The 21,188-nt window shown below is 35.5% G+C and overlaps 1 protein-coding gene and 1 long non-coding RNA gene across 5 annotated transcripts in view; one reads left to right on the forward strand and one right to left on the reverse strand.

Annotated features, from left to right (window-relative positions):
- ZRANB3 (zinc finger RANBP2-type containing 3) overlaps positions 1 to 21,188 on the reverse strand; it is a 57,037-nt gene that overhangs the window by 19,685 nt on the left and 16,164 nt on the right. Inside the window, exons 3-21 of one of the 4 annotated variants that reach the window (XR_003076036.3) lie at positions 20,707 to 20,725; positions 19,854 to 20,032; positions 17,394 to 17,625; positions 17,112 to 17,197; positions 14,590 to 14,761; positions 14,050 to 14,178; positions 12,738 to 12,857; positions 11,881 to 12,000; positions 11,200 to 11,379; positions 10,558 to 10,710; positions 9,467 to 9,929; positions 8,351 to 8,551; positions 7,550 to 7,632; positions 6,305 to 6,406; positions 4,461 to 4,603; positions 3,834 to 3,977; positions 2,585 to 2,981; positions 1,384 to 1,515; positions 730 to 788 (exon numbers count right to left, since the gene is read on the reverse strand). Coding sequence is in view for 2 of the 4 variants with exons in the window: in XM_003641593.6 (XP_003641641.3) it covers positions 690 to 788; positions 1,384 to 1,515; positions 2,585 to 2,981; positions 3,834 to 3,977; positions 4,461 to 4,603; positions 6,305 to 6,406; positions 7,550 to 7,632; positions 8,351 to 8,551; positions 9,467 to 9,929; positions 10,558 to 10,710; positions 11,200 to 11,379; positions 11,881 to 12,000; positions 12,738 to 12,857; positions 14,050 to 14,178; positions 14,590 to 14,761; positions 17,112 to 17,197; positions 17,394 to 17,625; positions 19,854 to 20,032; positions 20,707 to 20,725 (3,154 nt within the window). In the remaining 2 variants the exon portion in view is untranslated. Of the gene's footprint in view, positions 1 to 668; positions 789 to 1,383; positions 1,516 to 2,584; positions 2,982 to 3,833; positions 3,978 to 4,460; positions 4,604 to 6,304; positions 6,407 to 7,549; positions 7,633 to 8,350; positions 8,552 to 9,466; positions 9,930 to 10,557; positions 10,711 to 11,199; positions 11,380 to 11,880; positions 12,001 to 12,737; positions 12,858 to 14,049; positions 14,179 to 14,589; positions 14,762 to 17,111; positions 17,198 to 17,393; positions 17,626 to 19,853; positions 20,033 to 20,706; positions 20,726 to 21,188 lie in introns of those variants that run through there. The other 3 variants (XM_003641593.6, XR_003076037.3, XM_040704304.2) reach the window with 3 other exon arrangements.
- On the forward strand, positions 15,348 to 17,365 carry LOC121113407. Its single transcript, XR_005861722.1, has 2 exons — positions 15,348 to 15,484; positions 16,440 to 17,365. It is a non-coding gene; the product is annotated as an uncharacterized LOC121113407 (long non-coding RNA).

Raw genomic sequence — 21,188 nt, forward strand, 5'->3', positions numbered from 1 at the left:
AGTATGGCTCTAGCATTTCCCAGAAATTACCTCGGATGAGGCAGGGAACAATGGATACTGTTATTTCTCACGAATAAGCCTTAACTGCTGTTTCAAACAGATATTTCAATAAACATGAACTGGAAGTGCCCAGATCTTTTATACCAAGTCAAATGAATCTATCAGGCCTTGCATAGCCCTTTCCCAGGCTGCTATTAACTTTTATGTGTCGTTATGAGACAGCTTTAGAAGAAACAAATCACCTGCCTTGTTGCTGTCATAACAGAGAGTAGAGCCTGTATTTTCTCCAGTACCTTTTATTGCACAAACAAAGGGAATAATTTTAACTAAGATAGCTCCCTGGTCCTTACTACCCCACTACAGCTGAACACTTAAGACTAACATGAATTTCAGCAGCACTTCCTCCAATTCTTACAGCTGTAAATGAACTAATATTAAAATTGCAGTACTTCAAAACTGCACTAAGGTTATACACAGAAATTCAGCTTTAAACTGCAGGGCCATAAAAATGTAACCGTGATTGAGTACCTTGCATGCATTCATCCAAGGCCCTCTAAAAATCAGTATTTTGAATGGTTTTTTTCGTTTTACTTGCACACTTTCTCTACCAGCACAAAAGACTATATTTTTTAAAGTGCATGAACTATAGTAACTCCTGAGTTATAATGTAACTGAATATACTTAGTGTTTTACTTCTTCACAAAAAACTTTGTGATATCACAACCATACTTGGTAGCTAAAGAGCGTCTCTTCATCTGACTTCTTTCCTTGGCCTGTTTTGCTGTTCTCTGGAAAAGAGAAAGGTAGGTCTGGTCAGAAAGTAGAGTTACATGGCAACTAGCTGGAAAGCATTAGGCCATAGCTTTAAATTCAATCTAATTTTGCAGCAGATAACAAATAAAATGCAAATGTTTATTAAGGTGACATTTTCCCATTTGTGAGTAGACTGTTTAATGCTGCCTTTCATGTTCATTCACTGGTGCCTTTCTGCAAGGAAAAAATGAGTGCCATGCTATAAACAAGGCAGCATAGGGAAGCTTATACTAGTTGAGTACAGACTAAATGAGTAATATCAGGTAATTCTTACTAAAGGTTTGTGGTGTTTTTTTTTCTACCAGTTGCTTCTTTCCACATGCATAGTATCTTGGGCATTGTCTGTTACTTTAAGGTATACAGACTAATAACTGATTTTTATTGTATATATAATAGCATGATCTCAGTTACCTATAAATGGGTTTTTAGTTTCTCCTGTCAGGGAAGAACCTGTCATTGGCTACAGGTTACATTCCCAGTACCAGGATGGGTCAATGAGCAGAGAAGCTACTAACAGGAAGCTGTTTTCAGCTGCCAGAGGGAGATGATTTCTGACTGTACCACACTGACCTCTCTGTGGCAGACTGTGCACAGAGTCTGAAGGTTTTGCAGGGAACACTGTCCTCCTCCGCTGTAAACAGGCCTGATGTGATCCACCTGCCAGAACTGACCTTCTGTTGGGTTTGTTATAATTTCATTCAACTGCAGAAAACAAAGGGCAAGACAATAGAAACGTTAGATATTCCTCCTGAGCTACATCTTTGTTCTACAGAAAGAACAATAAAACTGAGCAAAGTAACTATTAATGTTCTTTATACTACTAATAATATAATGTTTATAGTCCAAGTGTTTGTTTGTTTGTTATTCCCAGTGGACAAACAAACAACTATAATTTTAGGTGGCATAATTCTACCTAGTCTGCAGCATGCAACAGTGGATCAAAGTAAAACAGAAGGAAAGGTTATTTTCTTGATCAGTAAATTTGTCTTCAATGTCATTTTATCAAGTGCTACAGTTCACTTAGAAGGTTGTAAGATACCCACTCTGCAAGACTCTCTAGATTTGTGTTAACTTATTTTTAAAAGCCTCAAGAAACAAAGGTGATCTCATGCATACAACCAATAGAGACAGTACAGTGATCTTTTCTTTTGCAAGTTTAAATGTGTCTTCAGAATTATTATTATTTTTTTTTTTCAAAATTTAGAACCAGCTACTTCTGAAGTAGAATTTCAGCTTCACAGCAGGACAAAAATATGGTATTTTTGTTTTGGAACTAAAATACTGCTTTGTATATGGATATTCTCCCTTCCTGTTCCATTGCCTTTAAGTCAGCAAAAAAGCAATTAAAATCTGGGAAGTTCTTAATACATCTGAGGTTATAGTGAGGGAAGCTGTGACAGCTGGCTTTTATTAAGCTACCAGCAAACATTCTGTGAAGTAATAATAACCTGGTAATATTTACCAAGTTCATTCCTCAATTCTGTTTCATAGCCACATTTCAATTAAAATCAGCTGCGATATTTACATCCCTAAGAATCAGAGTTCTTGATGTCTGATTTAGAGACCAAAAATGTGCTTATGTCTTTGAAGACATATGAAGACAAGGATTTTGTTGTTTATTTTCTTTTTCATGATCTGTCATTGCTGCTGGGTAACTGTCTTCTATCTCATGCCAGCAAGTACGCCATTTTGGATTTCTCTGACCTACTTCCTACTGCTACTATGGGAATACACAGATCAGCAGAAAGCACCCAAAAAACAGTATTATTACCTGCCCAAGTGGAAGATGAGACATCCATGAGCTCTCCAGAAGTTTCTTACGCTGACTCTTAGGTGCATCCCTGACGTTAAGATAGAGCTCTTGGGCATTCTGATGACAGAACTGGCAAACACCGTGTTCAATTTCAAACACCTTAACCCTGAGGTAGCTCTGACTGGAACGAACCGAGAAGTCCTCTTGGCAGGCAAGAGAGCAGAACCGTGTGTCCCAGGCACGGGCCTGGCAGCTTTGATCAAGCTGAGCTGTTGGCTGCTGACAGTGGAGACAAAGTGGGTTCCCTTCACCATCCAAGGCTTGCAGCAAATAGCCTTTAGGTAAGGACGAACTTTCAACTTCAGTCCAATCAGAAGGAAGAACTGAAGGAGTTTTTCCATTCTCCAAAAACAACCTGTTTACAGAGATCAAAGTGCAGCTATTAATGGGTATTCAACAATACATTTTTTGCTTTATACATTGTATATTCCCATTAGATATCTTTCATGTTCTAGAATACCAATTTTAATCAAAAGATCTCAGTCAGGTTAGTATCTGTATAGTGCAATCATCTACTCGGTTTATGTTTCAATTTAAACAACATATGACAATACAAAAGAGATTTTTCCATTGCACATCTTTCTACATTTACACATGCACATTAAATTACTAAACTAAAATCATGCTGTATTTATAAGTGTTAGTTTCTGTCAGGTAGGTACATACACTGTCAGACAAATGTTTCAACCCCCTTTGTAACAAGCAAAATGCCAGAGGAAAACATCCTGCCTTCTCTCTGCAACTTTCACAGCTTCTTAACAATTTCCTACTTTAAACAAGGTTTGCTTCCAGCCGAAAACTACTTGTCTGATAAAGAAGGGCATTTTCCAACAAAAACATTTCGTATTTTCTACCCTATTCTAAATTATGAGGCAGAATGGAAGAGAATTTGCTTTCCCATCTGAAGTTGACTTCACAAGTAAGCTCAAGCTAACACTGCTGCTTCCTTAACCAAGTTGTGTAACTTTTCTTGTTTCATCTTGTCACTCCGTTAACTAATAGCTATATCATCACACAACAGATGCCATCTAAATTGTTAATAGCTCATTAGCTATTTCAGCAAGTTTCTGTCCTATAACTTACCTATTACTATGGCTTAGCGAGGGAAACATAACTTTGCTACCTTAAAAAAAGTCTATGAAGAAACAGCTTTATTGCTTTTTCTTTTCTTTTCTTTTTTTTTTTTTTTGCATTAAACTTAACTTACTTTGTGGAGTGACCTGGTTGTGCCATAGAAGCATTTTCATTCTTCAGACAAGCTCTACTTTCCTTAGTGATGAGGCGCACGCTGCCCCCACTGCTGCTCGCTTTGCTAAGTGAGGCTGCTGCTACATCCTCCTTGGTCACATACCTAAAAAAAGCCAACAGTTTTGACAAATGTCACCCACAGTGGACAGAATTACTTAAAAGAAAAAAAAATGAGTATGAAAGTGTTGAAGTAAGCTGTGAATTATGAATATGAGGTTGTAGCCCTGATGGCAACTAATGATTTATTCCTGCTTCCAGGTAGGAAATATAGTAAGATTATTTTTAAGCTTACTTTTCTTTTGAGACCCTAAAGGTAATGATTTTTCCTCAGAAATCTCTGGTGACTTCCAGCTGCTTAAATACACAAAGCAGAAAGCCAGAATAGCTGCTGAATGTGACAGTGATGGACAGGGAAGCAGATACTTCCATTCCAGCACATTTACCTATGTGCTCAGTTTTATATGTTTGTCACTGTTTCATCGAATAACCCATTTATAGCCTTGGCTTAATTCCACTGAAAGTTACATTAAATACATCAAAACTTCCTGCAGAAATTAATAAGTGGAAGAAAAATAAAAACACATACCTTTTTGTGCTGCTTGCTGCTGACTGCTTTTTAGACATCTCCTCTGCAGCATGAATAGGACTACAAAACAGCTGGCCACTTTTTCTGACCATTTTCTGTTTCATCGCTGTTAGTTGATTCCATTCTTTCACAAACCTCAGTATCTGGGGCAGAATGCTGTTGTCAGCAGTGTGACATTAAACAAATAATTACATTCAAAGCATGCTAAGAATTAATATATTCAAAACTGGATGGAAAAAAAGCTGGTATGATCAGAGATGGTCCCTTCAAGTCAACCGTTGTGCAAGCTTCAGCCTCCCATCCTCTCTTGCTGAAGGACTTAGACTGCTTCAGCATTGCCTACATTACAGTTTTGCTATGACATACAGGTCTGCTGCTCCACAAGGTAGATAATAAAACCACAAATGGACTTCATTAATCTAAGCTATAATGACAAGGAGAACGGCTTCCTGATAAAGTCTCAGATAAACCTTTCTTGTATAAGCAAGACTTTGTTCAAGGGAAAAACAGATGGGTAAAACTCTTCTACTTAGAGTAGCCCTCTCTCTTCTGCTCTAGGCTTTCAGAAAAGCAAAGTTTGTGAGCAAAAATGACATTCCTATGTAGAAACGTAGAGCTTATAACATGCCTTCTTTAGAATACATGTAGGGGAGAAGTGGTTTCATCCCACCTTCATCTCTACAACAGAAAATAAATGAGAGTACCAATATGTCCATCAATAACAACAATACAAAACAATGGCCAATATGAAAGTTTTGCTCCATTTGTTTCCCCACTCCATTCCTTGTTGACCTGCTACAATCCATAGTAGCCAGTATCACAGTGTTTCTGAACGTGGACTACGGTAACAATAAATACATTGTGCAGTATGGATGAGTGATTTCAGCCTCATCCAGGAACAAGCTTCAAAGACTACAATGTGGCTATGATTTTCTCCTTGAAGTATTTCCTCATGGCAAACATAGAAGAGCACAGACCAGTCTTACTTTCTGAGTCAGAACAGCAAGAAAGAAGTCAGCAAAACTGCAGGATATAAAGACACATGGGAGCATTTACTAACACGGATATTTTAATCTGCAAGAAAAATCGGAGTTACAAAGTTTGACCTCCTGCCCAGAAACATGGCATTCTTAATATGTCTTCACAGTCTAGCAAGTAGCTTTGAAGTTCTTTGGCAACATCTCTGTCAGCCACCTACAAATCTAAGTTCCAGCCTTGTTGGAGAAGCTACTAAAAAGAATCCGTCTTGTTCCTACGTGATAAAATCTGGTTTTCCAAATTATACATCTCTTTAAACAGATAAAATATTTCTTGACTGTTTCCAACAGATAACACTGCAAATCCAATTTAAAATCTTGGATTTCATTACTGTGAGGACTTGATTTGACAGTGTTCATGTCTTCCAACACCAATACAAATGTGATTGTTACTGCTTACATAACTGAAGCTACATATCTCAGTGGAGCTGTGCCCTACACTGTTTTGAATGTTGTTAGAAGACCAAAGGACAAAATGAGAGCCAAGGCCTGCTCATAACTGCAGCTCTGATAAAATCCAGCACATTCCTACTCATCGTGTACCACACGTAATTTACAACCTTTGAAAATGCTGTTATGTTGACTTACAAATGCTAGTTACTAATCCTGTAAATACGAAATTAAACGATGCCTGGTTGATTCCATCTACAGAAATGTTAACAGGAGGTACAGTAATTTGACAGAAAAACAAACCGCATAATATCTGCATCAACATTTACAGTATCTGCTTGCACTGATGAAATTGCACCTAGGTCCCAAGTCCTGGAACAAATACTGTATTACTGTGCCAGATGAATTTGTACTTACCATTGAACGATTTTGTTTATGTTGGAAATTCTCTGGTAAATCCTCCCAGTTGTCCAGTTGTATGTCCAATGGAATGAAATTCAGATTCAGTGGTTCACCATCCTACACAAACAAACAGCTTTGTTTACAGACAGAATGCTCTACAATCTAGAAAAAAGAAAGATCTGTTTCAAGTGGATTATGCTCCTCGTTCTACCAAATTTAGATCCTCAAGGTTAAGATTTTCCCAGGAATGATTTCTCATGTAAAAATGACCTAAAAATTAGTAACTACTTGTTTCTCTCTTTCCATTACCATTACAAATTAATGATAACGCATTTTATTCAAGAATTTTCCAATCTATACACAGCACCACCAGGTACCTTTCTGAAAATGGGGTGGCAATATTTTATCATAGAATCACAGAATCACAAGGTTGGAAAGGACCTACAAGATCATCTAGTCCAACCGTCCTCCCATTACCATTGCTACCACAAGTCACTAAACCACCTTCTGTAGCTCCTCATCCAGACACCTCTTGAACACTGCCAGGGATGGTGACTCCACCATGTCCCTGGGCAGGCCATTCCAGCACCTGACCACTGTCTGAGAGAAAGTTTTTCCTTATGTCTAATCTAAACCTCCTCTGGTACAACTTGTGGACATTTTCTCAGGTCCTGTTTGTCGCCTGGAAGAAGAGGCCAAACCCCTCCTCACCACAACCTCCCTTCAGGAAGTTGTAGAGTGCAATGAGGTCTCCCCTGAGCCTCCTCTTCTCCAGACTAAACAATCCCAGCTCCCTCAGGTGCTCCTCGTAAGACCTGTACTCCAGACCCCTCACCAGTTTTATTTACCTATTTAGCCTGGAAAGATTCATTGATTATTGCAACTCTAAAAATATTCTAGAATACAACACTAGCTACAAACAGGACAATAATTAGTTGTGCTAATGATTCAAGGTGGTGGTAAGATCTACAATAAGAAAAGGAATAGCATTTTCAACAGATAATCTGAACATACATGTAATATACTAGCACCTCTGTATAAACTAAGAGAAGTGTTAAAAGTTGTATATTTAGGGAATTATTATTACTTCTCCAACAAGAACAAGAACGATAAACTACCTAATTTTTGTACATTTTCAATAAAATGAAAATAAGGATTTACATAAAGCATGACAAAAGAAACTATAAATGCCTATTTTACAGGACAACAGTCTACTTTGTAATTTTGAAGCGATAATAAGCATGCTTATTTCAGCTTTACCTTTGTATAGAGGTGAATTCTATCAGTATTCCTGCTTGCACAGAACATCAGCCCATCGTATACTAGAAATGCATCTGATTCATCTAAAATATCCAATATAGAGAAACAATGGTAAAATTAAGAGCTTTTCTTCATTTAGTCTATTCAGATATTAAAAATAATAACCACACCTGTTATTTGTGAAATTTCCTGATTTCGTGTGCCTACAAACATTTTTGTATGAACATATATATATATATATAAAAGATATATATATATAGATAAAAGATATATATATGTCTTTTTTTTTAATTTTCACCCTTTCCACCCCCTCCAAGTTTTCAGGAAGCGTGGTACAAACTCCGAGAGTATATACCACACTGGGATTCTATATCTAATTCCAGAACAACATAAGATACACACAATGCAAGCAACAAACTATTAAGATATTTGTGTTCTCCTGAATTTCTTAGGAGACAATATTGTTTCTCCTGAATTACCCATCATTTCCTTTACTCATGGCTATCCTGAACACAAGTCAATGCCATCATAAATTTCAATAAGACTGTATGTTGTACCTTAGGTTTCACAGCTATGAGTTTGACATAATTGCACTGTCAACTAAAACCTCTCTATTTCCTCAGGCTTTGTATGAAAAGTGGGTTTAGATATCAAAATTCAATAAACATCCCAGGTTAAAACAAGAAAATCACACGCTAGTCTATCTTTTGTATTTTGAAGTTCTTTTTCATGCCAGAGGCAGTAAATACAATTTCACAGACAGGATATGGTCAACTTTTTTTCACAGGAGTCCCCTATTACCTTCTCCACACGTTCTTTCATTTTCTTTACTTTTGATTTTGACAGCTTCTTGTTCACTGATTTCAGACTGCTGGGTCACCGATTCCTCCAAATCTTCTCTTTCATCTTCAGCATCCCATGCTGCTTTCTGTTCATCTCTTCTGGAGTCTTTTGACACGTCTTCTTCAGTCTGGCTAGTAGGAACTTCACAGTTTCTCTCAGCTATAGAGGGAGAAAAGCGATCATTTATACTCTCCTCATAATCTGACAGCTAATCAATAAATGAATGGACAAAAACAAAGTAGCTGAAATACTGAGACATTGCCTTTTATTCTCTAATAATATCATGTTTCAACCACCTATGAAAACAGCACTAACTTTGATATTAGGAGAATAAACACAGACCAAAGTGTTCTACTTATGCAATTTTGTGCAGCCAGACTTATGTCAAAATATGTACAATCAAATGGTTAGCAATCATCTACTATATATATTTACTGAGCACCATAAACACATTAAATAGTTTCCCAGCATTTATAAGTACTTGAGAAATTGATAAGTTGTCCTTACTTAATCAAGAAGGGATTTAAAAAGAAAAAAGAACCACCTTACTCCTTTCTTTGTAATGTAAAAGCTAAACATGGAGAGAGATTTATAAAAATATTTACTACGTTCCCAAATTGCTGAAATAAATTTCATAGAAAACATTTATTCTGTCCTGTATGAATGAGAAATGCTGTATTTTTAAGGCAATGTCTCCCATGACAACTACACAACACTGAAGTTAATAAAACCATCTATGAGACATCGTTTAGTTTTGACATGTAGAGAAAAACTTTTCCATTCAATTGGATTCACAATAACCATAAACCTTCACAAAGAAACCCAGAGCTATATTTGCTGTAAAGAGAATCAAATTTATATTCTTACTCACCATTTTCATATCCTGTTAACATTCATCTCAATTTTCTATTTGTTTCAAATTAGAATCATACAGAAGATCCCCAGGAAAAGCTAAATTAAGAAAGATTACCTAAAAGGTATCTATCTATCTGTTCATAGAAAGATACCATTCTTCATGTTTTGCTTGTATATGTGCACACATTTAAAAAGGCGTGCTTTCTCTGCAGCACTTACCGTTATTGCTCTGAGGGCAATTACACATTTCACAGTAAGGAAGCCATTTGTTATTACTGTAAGTGCAAACACTACAGTGCCAATCTTCATTTATAGCTGTGCCTTTGCTTGAAGTCTGTGAGCTGCAAGGAAGGACTTCGTTGTTCTTCTCTGTGAACAAGGTGGACTTTTTTCCAGTCAAAGTCTTCTTCTTACTGGAGCTGACTGGAATAGATCCACTTATGCTTCTTGCTCTTTTAGCTTCACGTTCACAGGTATTTTCATGACAAATTGTATCTACATCACTTATTCCCGTGGAATCCAGACTTTCACTGCTCTTCTCTGAATTTTCTTCTTTTGTGGCTTCAAAAGACTCTGCATCAACCTTTAATGATTCACTATCTGACAACATTTTGTGTTTCTTTCCAGCGGAGGATTTTGGGGAAAAGAAGGAACGTATGTCATGCTGTCTTTCCTTCTCAAACTAGGAAGGAGGAAAGAAATATGTAAAGCCATTTCTGTAATTACTGCATTAAGGTTGATCAAAATTTTTTCCCCATTAGTAGTGCTTTCTAATATAGGAAGCTAGTTTGGATATTTTCCTTTAAGATATTTTCCTTTAGGCAGAAACAGCATAAAGAGCAATTCAACATTGTTCTGGTTCCTAAAAATTATTTTCAGTGTCCTTATCAAAATTCTGCAACAGCACTAATAAAAGCAACATACCTGTTCTGTGTATTTATGTACGTTTTCTGATGAAGCCTATCACAAGGAAAGGCTTTTAAACAATGTTTTCAAAATAACCATGCTGAATTTAAATGGCTATTAAGAAAGTTATATTTTAAACAGAAATTACATTTTCTTATGAGACTCTGAGGGTAAGTCAAACACCTAAAAAACAATGAAAGCAACTACTCAAAACCTGTAGATTACATTTATGCCCAACAGATCACTTTCTCCAGACTAACTTTCCGAACTTGAACTCATGTTTTTCCCACTCATATAGTGATTCTCCAATAGTAAAGTCTGCAGTGCACATGAAACGTAGGTGAAAAATGGTTAGATTGTTTTAAAATGAAATAACAATTAAAAACATAAGTTTTGAGTCTTACATGTGTAAACAGAAATTCATTTTGGAGATCTTCTACATTGTCATTAGGGGTCCAAGCTTCAGCAAAACTCAAAAAATCCCATTTCTCTTTATCACCTTCTTCAGCCTGCATTTTCTCTTTTTTGCCATTCAAGGTGCTGCCTGTAACCTTGGCCTGCAAAAAGACTTGCATAAATGCTCTGAAGAATTTACAGGTTGGAACAAATAAATTTGTCTAAGTACATTAAATTTGTTACAACTGCTGAACTAAGTTTGCAAGAGAGAAACAAGAATATCTGCAGTAATTCAAAATAATGTTAGTGATTAAAACTATCCTTCCAGCTGTCCTAATTGGAAACCATTTCTGCACAAATAAGTAGTATATATATGAAAAGGTATACGTAAAATATAAATATTTATTGAAGTTAAAAGAGATTATTTACACTGTGTACAACTCTTTCTCAACAGTCCTTAGGCATTCTGCTTAGCAGATGAAGCCAAAAGCAGAATTAATTGAAAGCCAGGAATTTAGTGATTAAACTCTTAACCAGACAATCTTAGATCCATAGATTGGTCTTATACGAGAATGTTATTTGCTACTCGTGCTTAAGTAGTATCTAAAACATAGTGAGTTCCCAATTATTTGGTTCTATCCCACACGCACCTTGCGATTCAGCATTGCCCACATAAGAGGATCCAACGTTCCTTTTGCTATAAGGAAGTGAATATTCACAGAACTGCACTGCCCAATCCGGTGTGCTCTGTCTTCTGCTTGCTTAATATGGCCTGGATCCCAATATAATTCAGCAAATACAATGTGAGTAGCAGCAGTGAAAGTTAAACCCTAAATAAAAGAGTAGACTCAATTTAGAAAAAAAAAGTCTCCCCATAAATCTACATGCTGCACAGAACGTTTTTAAATGTAAGTGAGAGGGACCACGTGGACATGAAATTAGCCTTCTACACTTATTTCAGGTAGATATTAGTAAGATTCAGAAAACACTGCAATACTGTGCAAAGACTGCATACTGTTCTTCATTATGGAACTAAGTGTTACTTTTTACTAATCTGGTACTTCCAGACAGAAGGTGCAGGTTTTTTTCTGTTGTTTTTGGTTGTTTATACTAATTATTCAAGCTACTGCTTATGTCGATTTTGACCATGTACTTTCAATAGAGGCTTAAAACAGTTAACATGACTAGTGCAAAAAAAATGAGTACATGATTCAGCAAAAGATGTATTACATGAATTGCCTTCAGTAAATAACTTTAATAATAACCTTTAATTCTATTCTTTAGATTTCTCATTTCACTTTTTTCTTTCTTTTTTTTTTTTTAAATCCTACCTGACCAGCTGCCTGAATACTCAAAATAGCAACCCGGGTATCAGGATCCTTCTGAAACTGATTAACAAGACGTATTCTTTCTGCAGAAGGAACACTTCCATCTATCCGTATGTAGCGAACCTACAACAGATTTTAATACACAAATGAAATCATCCCTGTCCCTTTTTGGATCTAACCACCTTCTTTCCCCAGTACTAAATTATCTGCTCTATACCAGTCACGGGGATAATAGTACCTCAGTAGTTTTTTTACCCTTTGATTTACAATTAAGCCTATTTATCAAAAAGACTGTAGACTTCGTACTACTTATTTACAAAGGACAACAACAATGAACACAGGCTCTTAAAATTGAATATTCTGCTTAAGAATCTGAAATTTCCCAGATAAGATTTATTAAAAATACGAGCACTCGCAAACGAATAGCTTAATATTAAATAGCGACGTTAGCCTATTTTCCCTAGCAATGGTTGAGTCCACAACCAACTATGTGGAAATGATCTGCTGTGAATTAAACATTCAAGTAAGATGACAGTGTCTTGGAAAAAAAAGAGCAAAACACCAACCCAATAAACACCAACCCAGCACCCCCAAAAGAAGACACAAATATATAGATGAAAAACCTTGGGAAACAACTGCCTACCACATTGATTCAGAGATGAAGTATCATACCAAATATCTCTATATACAAAACAGTTCTTCAAAAATGCCACAATCTTTTCAGTACAGGGGCACTGACCTTTATATACTTTAAGTCCCTAAATTCCTCCAAATACAGATAGATCTACTCAATTTAAGCACAGCAGTCATGTATTTGCAAAGTCTGAAATTAAATGAGTGCACATTTGTTATATAATTACCTTATTTTCTATAACTGCCTCTGTACAAGCCTGAAGCATACTTATGTGGTGAGCAAAAACTAGAAACTTCAGTTTGTCGTTTTCGAGCATCATTCTGATATAGTCCTTTACTGCTCCTGCCTGGAGTAACAGAGTATGTTTTCATCAGTTAGATATACAAAGTGTTCAAAATGACAGTTTTCACTTTAATACCTAAATGGCCATTTTATTGGTTATCCATTTAAGACTTTATCAAACACTAACGTAAATTTAAAAAATAATTCAAGTTCTGTTTTAAAAAAAAAAGTAGCACAACTTCATGTCTTAATAGCTAAACCTATCCCATTTCTTTAGAGGAAAACACCCTCATCCTCAAAAGATCACAAAATTAGATGGCATTTCTTTCAGATTAAGATGAAAATAAAAAGGCTTTCAGTTATGACATCATTATCTGATGTCTGAAATCACACTACATTTAATTTCTGACCAGACGTATTTTAATCAGACAAGGTATTTTTTAATCAGAACTTCTGCACCAGCAACTATAAAGCCATTCATCAAACCAAAGAATATGATACTATAATAATAATATAATAATTGCTCTATTTAAACATTCACATAATTGTTGTGTTAAATATTAATAGTTTTTATAAAAGATATTGAAAATAAATTAACAGCTACTAATAACATTTATCATTGATGAGTTGTTAACACAACACCCTCTGCAGCGGTCCTCAGAATTTTTTCTTCCCTCTTTCATTTGAAAATGAGCTGACAGTGACAGAGAATAAAAAATGTAGGGAAAAAGTAGCAACAGAACCACAGTGATATTTTTAACAGGAGTAGAAAATCGAAGATAAACTCCAAGGATTCAGATTCTTAATTCTTACTAAGCCAGAATCCTGCAGAATTTTTTTTAAATATACTTTTCTAAATATAGATTAGCTTAAAGAAATTTGATAATAGGCTAAAAAGTAAGCATGTAAAAGATCCGTTAATTCTCACACCTTAAGTGTAAGAGGAAAATTCAGAACAGGTGTCCCATCTGATAAACTAGAGAGACCTGTTAGAGAGGATTATTATTCTTCATTTATCCATGGGGAGAACCAGTACTGACAGAGCACAGCCTGCACAAGGGCTGCACCAGCAGCATCCTGTAACGCAAGCCAACTGGGTCAGTTAGCTGCAGCAGTTGCCTACACACAGATACGTGTTCCTGGAGTATTCACCTTCAGGGTATTCCTAAGTCCAAGAGATGCTAACACAACTAATTTTATTAAGTGAAAACACATTGAAAAATTAAAATATATATTAAAAAAACTTCTACACTTACCTTGGCAATTGCAGTTTCTTTATACATGCGTGTGATTAAACTCATGATTTCAACAAAATGGCTGTCAGTGGGCTCTGAATTCAACTTTCTCATTAATCTCTCCCACTCTGCAAAAGTGGTACTCAAATTCTAATTGGAAAAAGAGATCAGTGGTTAGATAGATGTACTATTTTCTTACAGATTTGTTAGAAACTACTTAGTATGCTCTACCACAATACTGATTTCCACGAAACATCTAGGGACAGAGTACTTTTGAAATCTCTATCAGATTTGTCTAAAAGTAATTGTAGGATTCAATACCCAATGAAAATGAAGAGAGAAGGAAAGAAGACCGTATTAAAATTAATTATTTGATCCCTTCTTAAAATGACATACTCATATTCTTCATATTATAATAAAAAAAGATGATGCTGTGCTATATATGTAGTTACAAAGAATGGGTGAATACATACACATGCTTATATAAATATACATATAAATATATACAAATGCATAGACATTTACTAACAAATGTTTTTTTAGCTGATGTGGCAAATTCACCTTAGCTGTGGCTTGTGGGAGATCAAATGGAATACGCTGTCTAACTTTGGGAGGTAATTGTGTTAGAACATCATTCTTCAGTCTTCTGATCATTATTTCTCTTAAAAGTTGATGTAGTTCTTTTAAATTTGAAGCTCCTCTACAGTCCCATTGTTTTCTTTTACCAAAGAACCTGAAAAGGAAAAAAAGTCAATATTTTTTGGTGAATACTAGCTATCCCAAATCCAACGGAAACCTTCAGTGCATAATTCATTTTAAGATGCAGATATGAAGACATTTAGGATAACAACGCTCAGTGTTCCTGGTTATGTCGGAGAGATGATTGTTTTCTGTGCAATTCCTTCCAACACTCAAGTCAGAGCTCTTTTAATTTCTAACCCACAGACCTGACTCCCCATTAGATGGGATGAGATAGAGAACTTTATCTATCTACACTTCCCTTTGTACACGTGAATTTTCCAGGTATCACTGATCAGAAGAAACTACCACAGTGCTTCTTTATGATATTACAGAGGGTAACAGCTGATAAAGAAATGATCACAAACACTGCAAAGAACATCATTAAAATTCCTTTGCTCTCTCATCTGAATTCACTGTTATGTACATTCAGGATTCAAAGCTAAATGTTCCAGTTTTAAATGTAATTGTATTAAAAAAGCAAGGCTAAACTGGGGAAGTAGATTAAAAGTTAAAAAGCTCAAGGTTAAAAAAGAGAAATAAATTAATAGCTACGTTTCTTTTTCTTTCTTTTATTTTCAAGGACATGTTGCAAGAGAAGAGCTTTTCTGTGTCAACATTGCCAAGAAGAAACAAAATAAAAGTAGCACGGCAGCTTTTGCTGGGTTTGGAGAAAAGCTCAGGTGGCAATTCTCAAGGACAGGAGAGTATGTTACAGGTATGTCATTACACTGGTAATTACTGGTAATTTTTTCCTTTAAAAAAAAGAATTTTAAGCTTTACTGGGCTTATCAACTACTGTTGATTTCAGATGGCTGATTATGACCAGTTTGGAAGGAGGTGAGGACTCATTTCTACACTGGCAAAGTAATGGTGTAACTCACTCAGATTGCTAGACAGATGGAAGGCAGCTACAACTTTTGCTCTTATCTTTTCTTCAGACTGTGGCTATCCTTAGAAAGGATTCATCCCTTCAACTTGAGCACTGGGGACGTAAGAAATGGTAGCTGAAACACTCTGACCCTTATCCTTAGAAACAGGTGTCTGTAAACACTTAAGTCAAAAAAGCATTTTTACAGAAAGTTCTGCATAAAATAAAGCTATCAAGTGGATTACCACAGGATGTTAAGTTCCAGCCAAGTCATAAAAACAATATTATCTGTTGAAAATCAAATTCGGGTTAGCAAGCTCTCAATATATTTATGGTATTCCAAAAATAAGATAATCATCCGTGATTGAGTAGTTAACCATGCTGTACCCACGCACACTTGTGGTGTGAAAATTACAGATGCATTTAGTCAAAACACCATGGAAAAAATAGCATTTCTCCATCTGAAAATCAGACAGCACTCTTGTATGTTATTAGAAGTTAAATGCTGATAAACACAAACGATGGAGGAAAAAATGCCCAAGTTACACGAAAATGAAATTATGCAGTTATTACTGTAAAAATTAAATGCTAGCCAATTTGGCTGACAAAAACTACTGTTTTTAATATATGCAAAATTGTAGGTAAGAAATTTTTTTTAAAGGTTCTTCCCCTCTCATACGTTCTTACAGTGCCCATATGCAATCTCTCAAACAGAACTACAAATGTACTACTGTGCTTTTCGGACCTTTCTCTCCTTTTGTTTGGTTAATCTAATATACAATCTTCTTTTCCCCATATGTAGGACAGCAAAAAGACTGGATCCCATAATGAAGAGATAAATTATCATATGACATGAGCATAGGACTGAGAATCAGAAACTCAAGCTTCAGCTCTAGCTGAAATGCTAGCTCAAAAGGTAAAACCTATACATTTCATATTAACAGTAAATTGGTAAGTCATTTTACTTAACAGAATGTTGGCACACTCCCTCTCAAACTTTAATAGCTTCCAGTTTATTCCCAAAAGTAAAATCTTCTGTCAATTTAATCCTCTCCCCAAACATCTCTAAACACTGAAAACAAGACCTGTGTATGTGCCAACCTATTTTCTGTTTGTACAATATATTTTTTACATTCTTCCTCTGTAAGGTCCCTAATTCACTTTGATGGAAGAGATGGTATCATAGAATGACTTGGTTTGGTTGGGACCTCAAAGATCACCTAGGTCCAACCCCTGTTCCATGGGCAGGGTTACCAATCACTATATCAGGCCCCATTCAACCTGGTCTTGAATATCTTCAAGGATGGCGCATCCAAAACTTCTCTGGGCAGCCTGCTCCAGCACCTCACCTCCCTGGGTCTCTAAACATGATGGCATGAAACAGCAATAGAGACACTACTTATTGGTTCTTTCATTTTGTATGAGAGGAAAATCAAAAGACATTCATGAGAAAATAAAAGGGCAAGTACAATACCTCAAACGAGCATCACAGTATTTTTTGGCATATTCACTCCAAGTTCCAAATCTTCTTGGAAAAAGTGCCTCAATCTGCATGAAAAGCTTTACAGAAAGAAATGTCAGTGACAAACTGCCTTCAAGGCTGATACTATTCAGAAATAATTCTCATTTATTACATGTTTATTGTGTTAAGGTTATATTCAGCAGCTGTACTATTCACGAAAATTACAAAATTGCATGCTCAGTATTTTGATACTACCCCCCCCCCCCCAAAAAAAAACCACAGGATGCTAAATACCTCTTCAGGTCTTCCTAGAGCAGGAGTTCCAGTAAGAAGAATAGCTCTAGTGGCTTTCTGCACAATTGGCAATAAAATGTTGCTGCGCATAGCATTTCTGGATTTCATATAGTGTGATTCATCAATCACAACTACCTTGAAGTTTTGCCTATACAGAGTGTCTACTAAAGTCTGTGCATCAGAAGTTAACAGGCCATATCCCAGAACTATCACTTTGCTGGTTGATATTCTCCTAAAAGAGAAAATTCAGAAGTTGTCTTAGTACATTTTTATTGTAGGAAAATTAACATAGCAAACAAGTTCCAGAAAGATGTATGGTGTTTTTTTTAAACAGAAGGTACGTATGATGCCTTTTGGATTGGTTAACTATAGAGTTGGTAGGTTGACTAACAATATTGGCTATTCAGTTGAAAAAAAATTCTAGCATCTGATACTTCTAAGTCACACACATTTAAAACCATTTTCAGAGGACATCACTGTGGTTTAACACCAACAATCTAAGCAACACCATGACAGACTCTCACTCACCCTCCTCAAAGAGACAGAGGAAGAAAATACGATGAAAAAACCTTGTGGGTTGAGATGAAGACTTTTTTTTTTAATTAAAAAAAAATAAGTGTTTGAAATAACTTCTCACAATATATTTTAAAACATACACAGGCATAAAGCACAGATTGTTTCTAAAATCACTAGAGAGCACTGTAGCCCTTCAGGAGCCTTTAAACACAGAAACACAAAGTTGTTAGGCAGACAAGTTACCAGAACAAGACACATAGATAATCTATCCATCTGTCAGAAACTACTACTCTGCTGGCCTGATTTTCATTTGTTCCCCAGTAGCAACAGACCAAAAACCAATCCAATAAGCCAAGTTTCTCACAGTACTTAGGAGTACTTAAAGTTTGAGCATGTGTACAGCCATGCTTCTGGACACAGAGGAAGAAGCAATGGTTACAGCAGTGGCCTTACACACTTGGGTTGCTACTAGGAAAACAACAATTTCACCACCACTGTAGAAAGTGGAGGAAAAAAATACAAATTATTATTCTTCACCAAATCAGTTTATCCAATAAATATCCCATTTCAAACGTTGCTACAGATTCTGATGACCTGAACTGATGTCTAAGCATATTTTAACCTATTTACATTAAAAAGTTAATCAACATTCAAGCAGTGCACTTCATTGTTGACATTCAGAAGGAAAGCAAAGTATTGAAATTAGAGAAATCAAAAGGTTGAACATACAGAAACACAGATTCCCAAAGCACTAAACCAAGCATGTCAGCTCTGTTTTTGGATTTTCTTGCAAGTGCATAAAGCATACTTTATGTTAAAATACTAATTAGTTCAACAGCTAGAAAGCCTCCTGGGAATTACACAGGAAGCCAAGTTTTCCTTTTATCATGTTGCGAACAAAAGTAGTAATGGTTAAGGTCTATTCCTTTTAAAAACTTCAGAACATGAAATGAACAGAATTCTGTTTGCCATTTACTTTTGTCTTCACATTTCCCTTATTCCACATTTCTCTTTACTGAATTCAGCAGTACTGACTTAACTAAATACTAAAAAAAAAAAACAACTCGTGATCATTGGATCTTTATTGTATTTCTCATGTTTCTAACAGCTTTATTTTGATTAGCAATAGTAATTATCCCTCAATTAAGATTTTAAACATATTTTGAGTTGGATTTGTCTGGTTATGGTTATCCCAAGGAAGATTCTAAGCTACTTTCTCATCTGCATGTCTTGTCAGTCAAGTTACTTCCTGATACTCCCCAGACAACATAGAGGTCCATCTTCTTTGTCCAGAAGCTTTAGAACAATATCTAGACGCTGCCATGAAATTAACCAAGTTATTTACAGTAAAACAGATTACAAAATGCCCTTGTAGTTCAGTGTTTCCTTGCAACAGGAGAGTTATTTTAATAACACCTAAGACTTATAGTCCCACTGTAATGAATTTATGCTACTAAGTCTAAAGATAGAAAATCTGGATCACAATGACCTTCACAGTTATTTAGAGAATACTTACTGTAACATTTAAATTTCTCAGTGCTCTAAATAGAATGTTAGCTGTAATTAAGTCCTTATTTTCTAATACATACTAGAATTTTTTCAAAAACGTGTTCAAAATGTTTTACAGAAACAAGTACAAATACATCAGAGCTGACACATACCCAACACATTCAATACAAAACACCCCAAAGTAACCAAATCTTCAGCAGACAACCCTTGCTACTGTGAAAAAAATTAGACCTCTCAGTTACAGAGGAGACAAGAAACAACCATAAAACCCAACTCTCAGCTGAAACACAAAACACAATTGGAATTTCTTTTATCTTGCTGAAATCCTTACTTTTCGTTATGATCGTATATATTGCATGTTTTTCACATACATACTGCAATCAGTTTACAGAATGAAACGGGACTTTCTATAGAATTACAATGAACATAACTCACCCAGTGTCAGTTTTGTTCTGAATGATAATAATATCATCTGGAGACAGTTCTGGAATCCACTTTTCCAGCTCATCAACCCAAGGATATCTCAGAGATGAAGGCACTACTATTAACAGAGGCCATTCCCTTCTGTAGTAGTAGGAAATAGCAATTGCTTGAATTGTTTTACCTAGCCCCATCTGGAAAAGGAAAAAAATGTTAAATATAGAAGTCATGTTCAGAAATCATTGTTACTACAGTTAATCTATGATGAAAGAAGATACTTCTCTTTAAAGGGATTCATACATACTGCATATTCAGCTTGTTTATTAAACCTACAAGTAGCTTTTCCAGTGATTTCAGAAGGCTTTTGGTTCAGGGACTTAGTAGGATAGACTATAAAGTTGACCAAACTCTTCAACTTGTTGGTTTGTCAAAAACATTTAAAAAAAAACTATTCAAAGGAAAAATAAATATTCCCAATATTGAAATTTCCTCAAACTTCTTTCTGCTAAATAACATCTAAAGTCAGAACTTGGAACCTACATCAGTCCTCAAACATTACCTCTTTTACATTAAGTTTTTATACTTATACATAGCTATAACTTTTTATTGCAAAGTATGATAAGAAATAACAAATTCTCACTTCCATAATATGGACTAAATTTAAAGTGTTAAAAGTCATGAATTTCACTATTAATGAAAGTACACCCTTGGTTTGCATCAAATGTAGTATTTTGTTTTTTCTACTTTAGTATTTTCAGAACATCTAGATAATACCCCAGGAATTAGGCTCCACTCACTGCCAACGTTCCCGAATGAAGCATGTTAAACAAGAAAAAGGCAACATTGAAATAACAGAAATATCACTTACCTCATCAGCAATCATACACCTAAAGGTGAAATAAGAAGAGAAAGGGGGGAAAAAAGCAGAAAAAATAATATTAAATATAACTGATAAACCAATCATTTTTAATTGTTTACTATGAATTTAAGTTACGCATTCACTGAATCCTAAAGATTTTCTTTGTGACTAAAGGAAAAAGATGGACTTCCTTTTTAATGTACCTTTGACAATAACAGTAATAGTAATTTTGGTATGAATGTAAAAATAAGTACACCAGTTACTCTAAAATTGTATATTCAATTTGTTAGTATTATTGAAGTACATACACTGTGGAATTGAATTGCTGCTTTGGTTTAGTGCTATATTAAATGTAATATTAAGAGACAGTGTGAGAAGTACATCTTCGATTTATTGTCTTTCAGAAACAGCATTGTTTGTGCTTCTTTGTGATTAAGGGTCACTTCTATGGCACACTGATTTAGAAAACAAGTCACTTCCAGAGGTATTTC

Source organism: Gallus gallus, chromosome 7 (assembly GCF_016699485.2).
Source record: "Gallus gallus isolate bGalGal1 chromosome 7, bGalGal1.mat.broiler.GRCg7b, whole genome shotgun sequence".
Classification (NCBI taxonomy): Eukaryota; Metazoa; Chordata; class Aves; order Galliformes; family Phasianidae; genus Gallus; species Gallus gallus.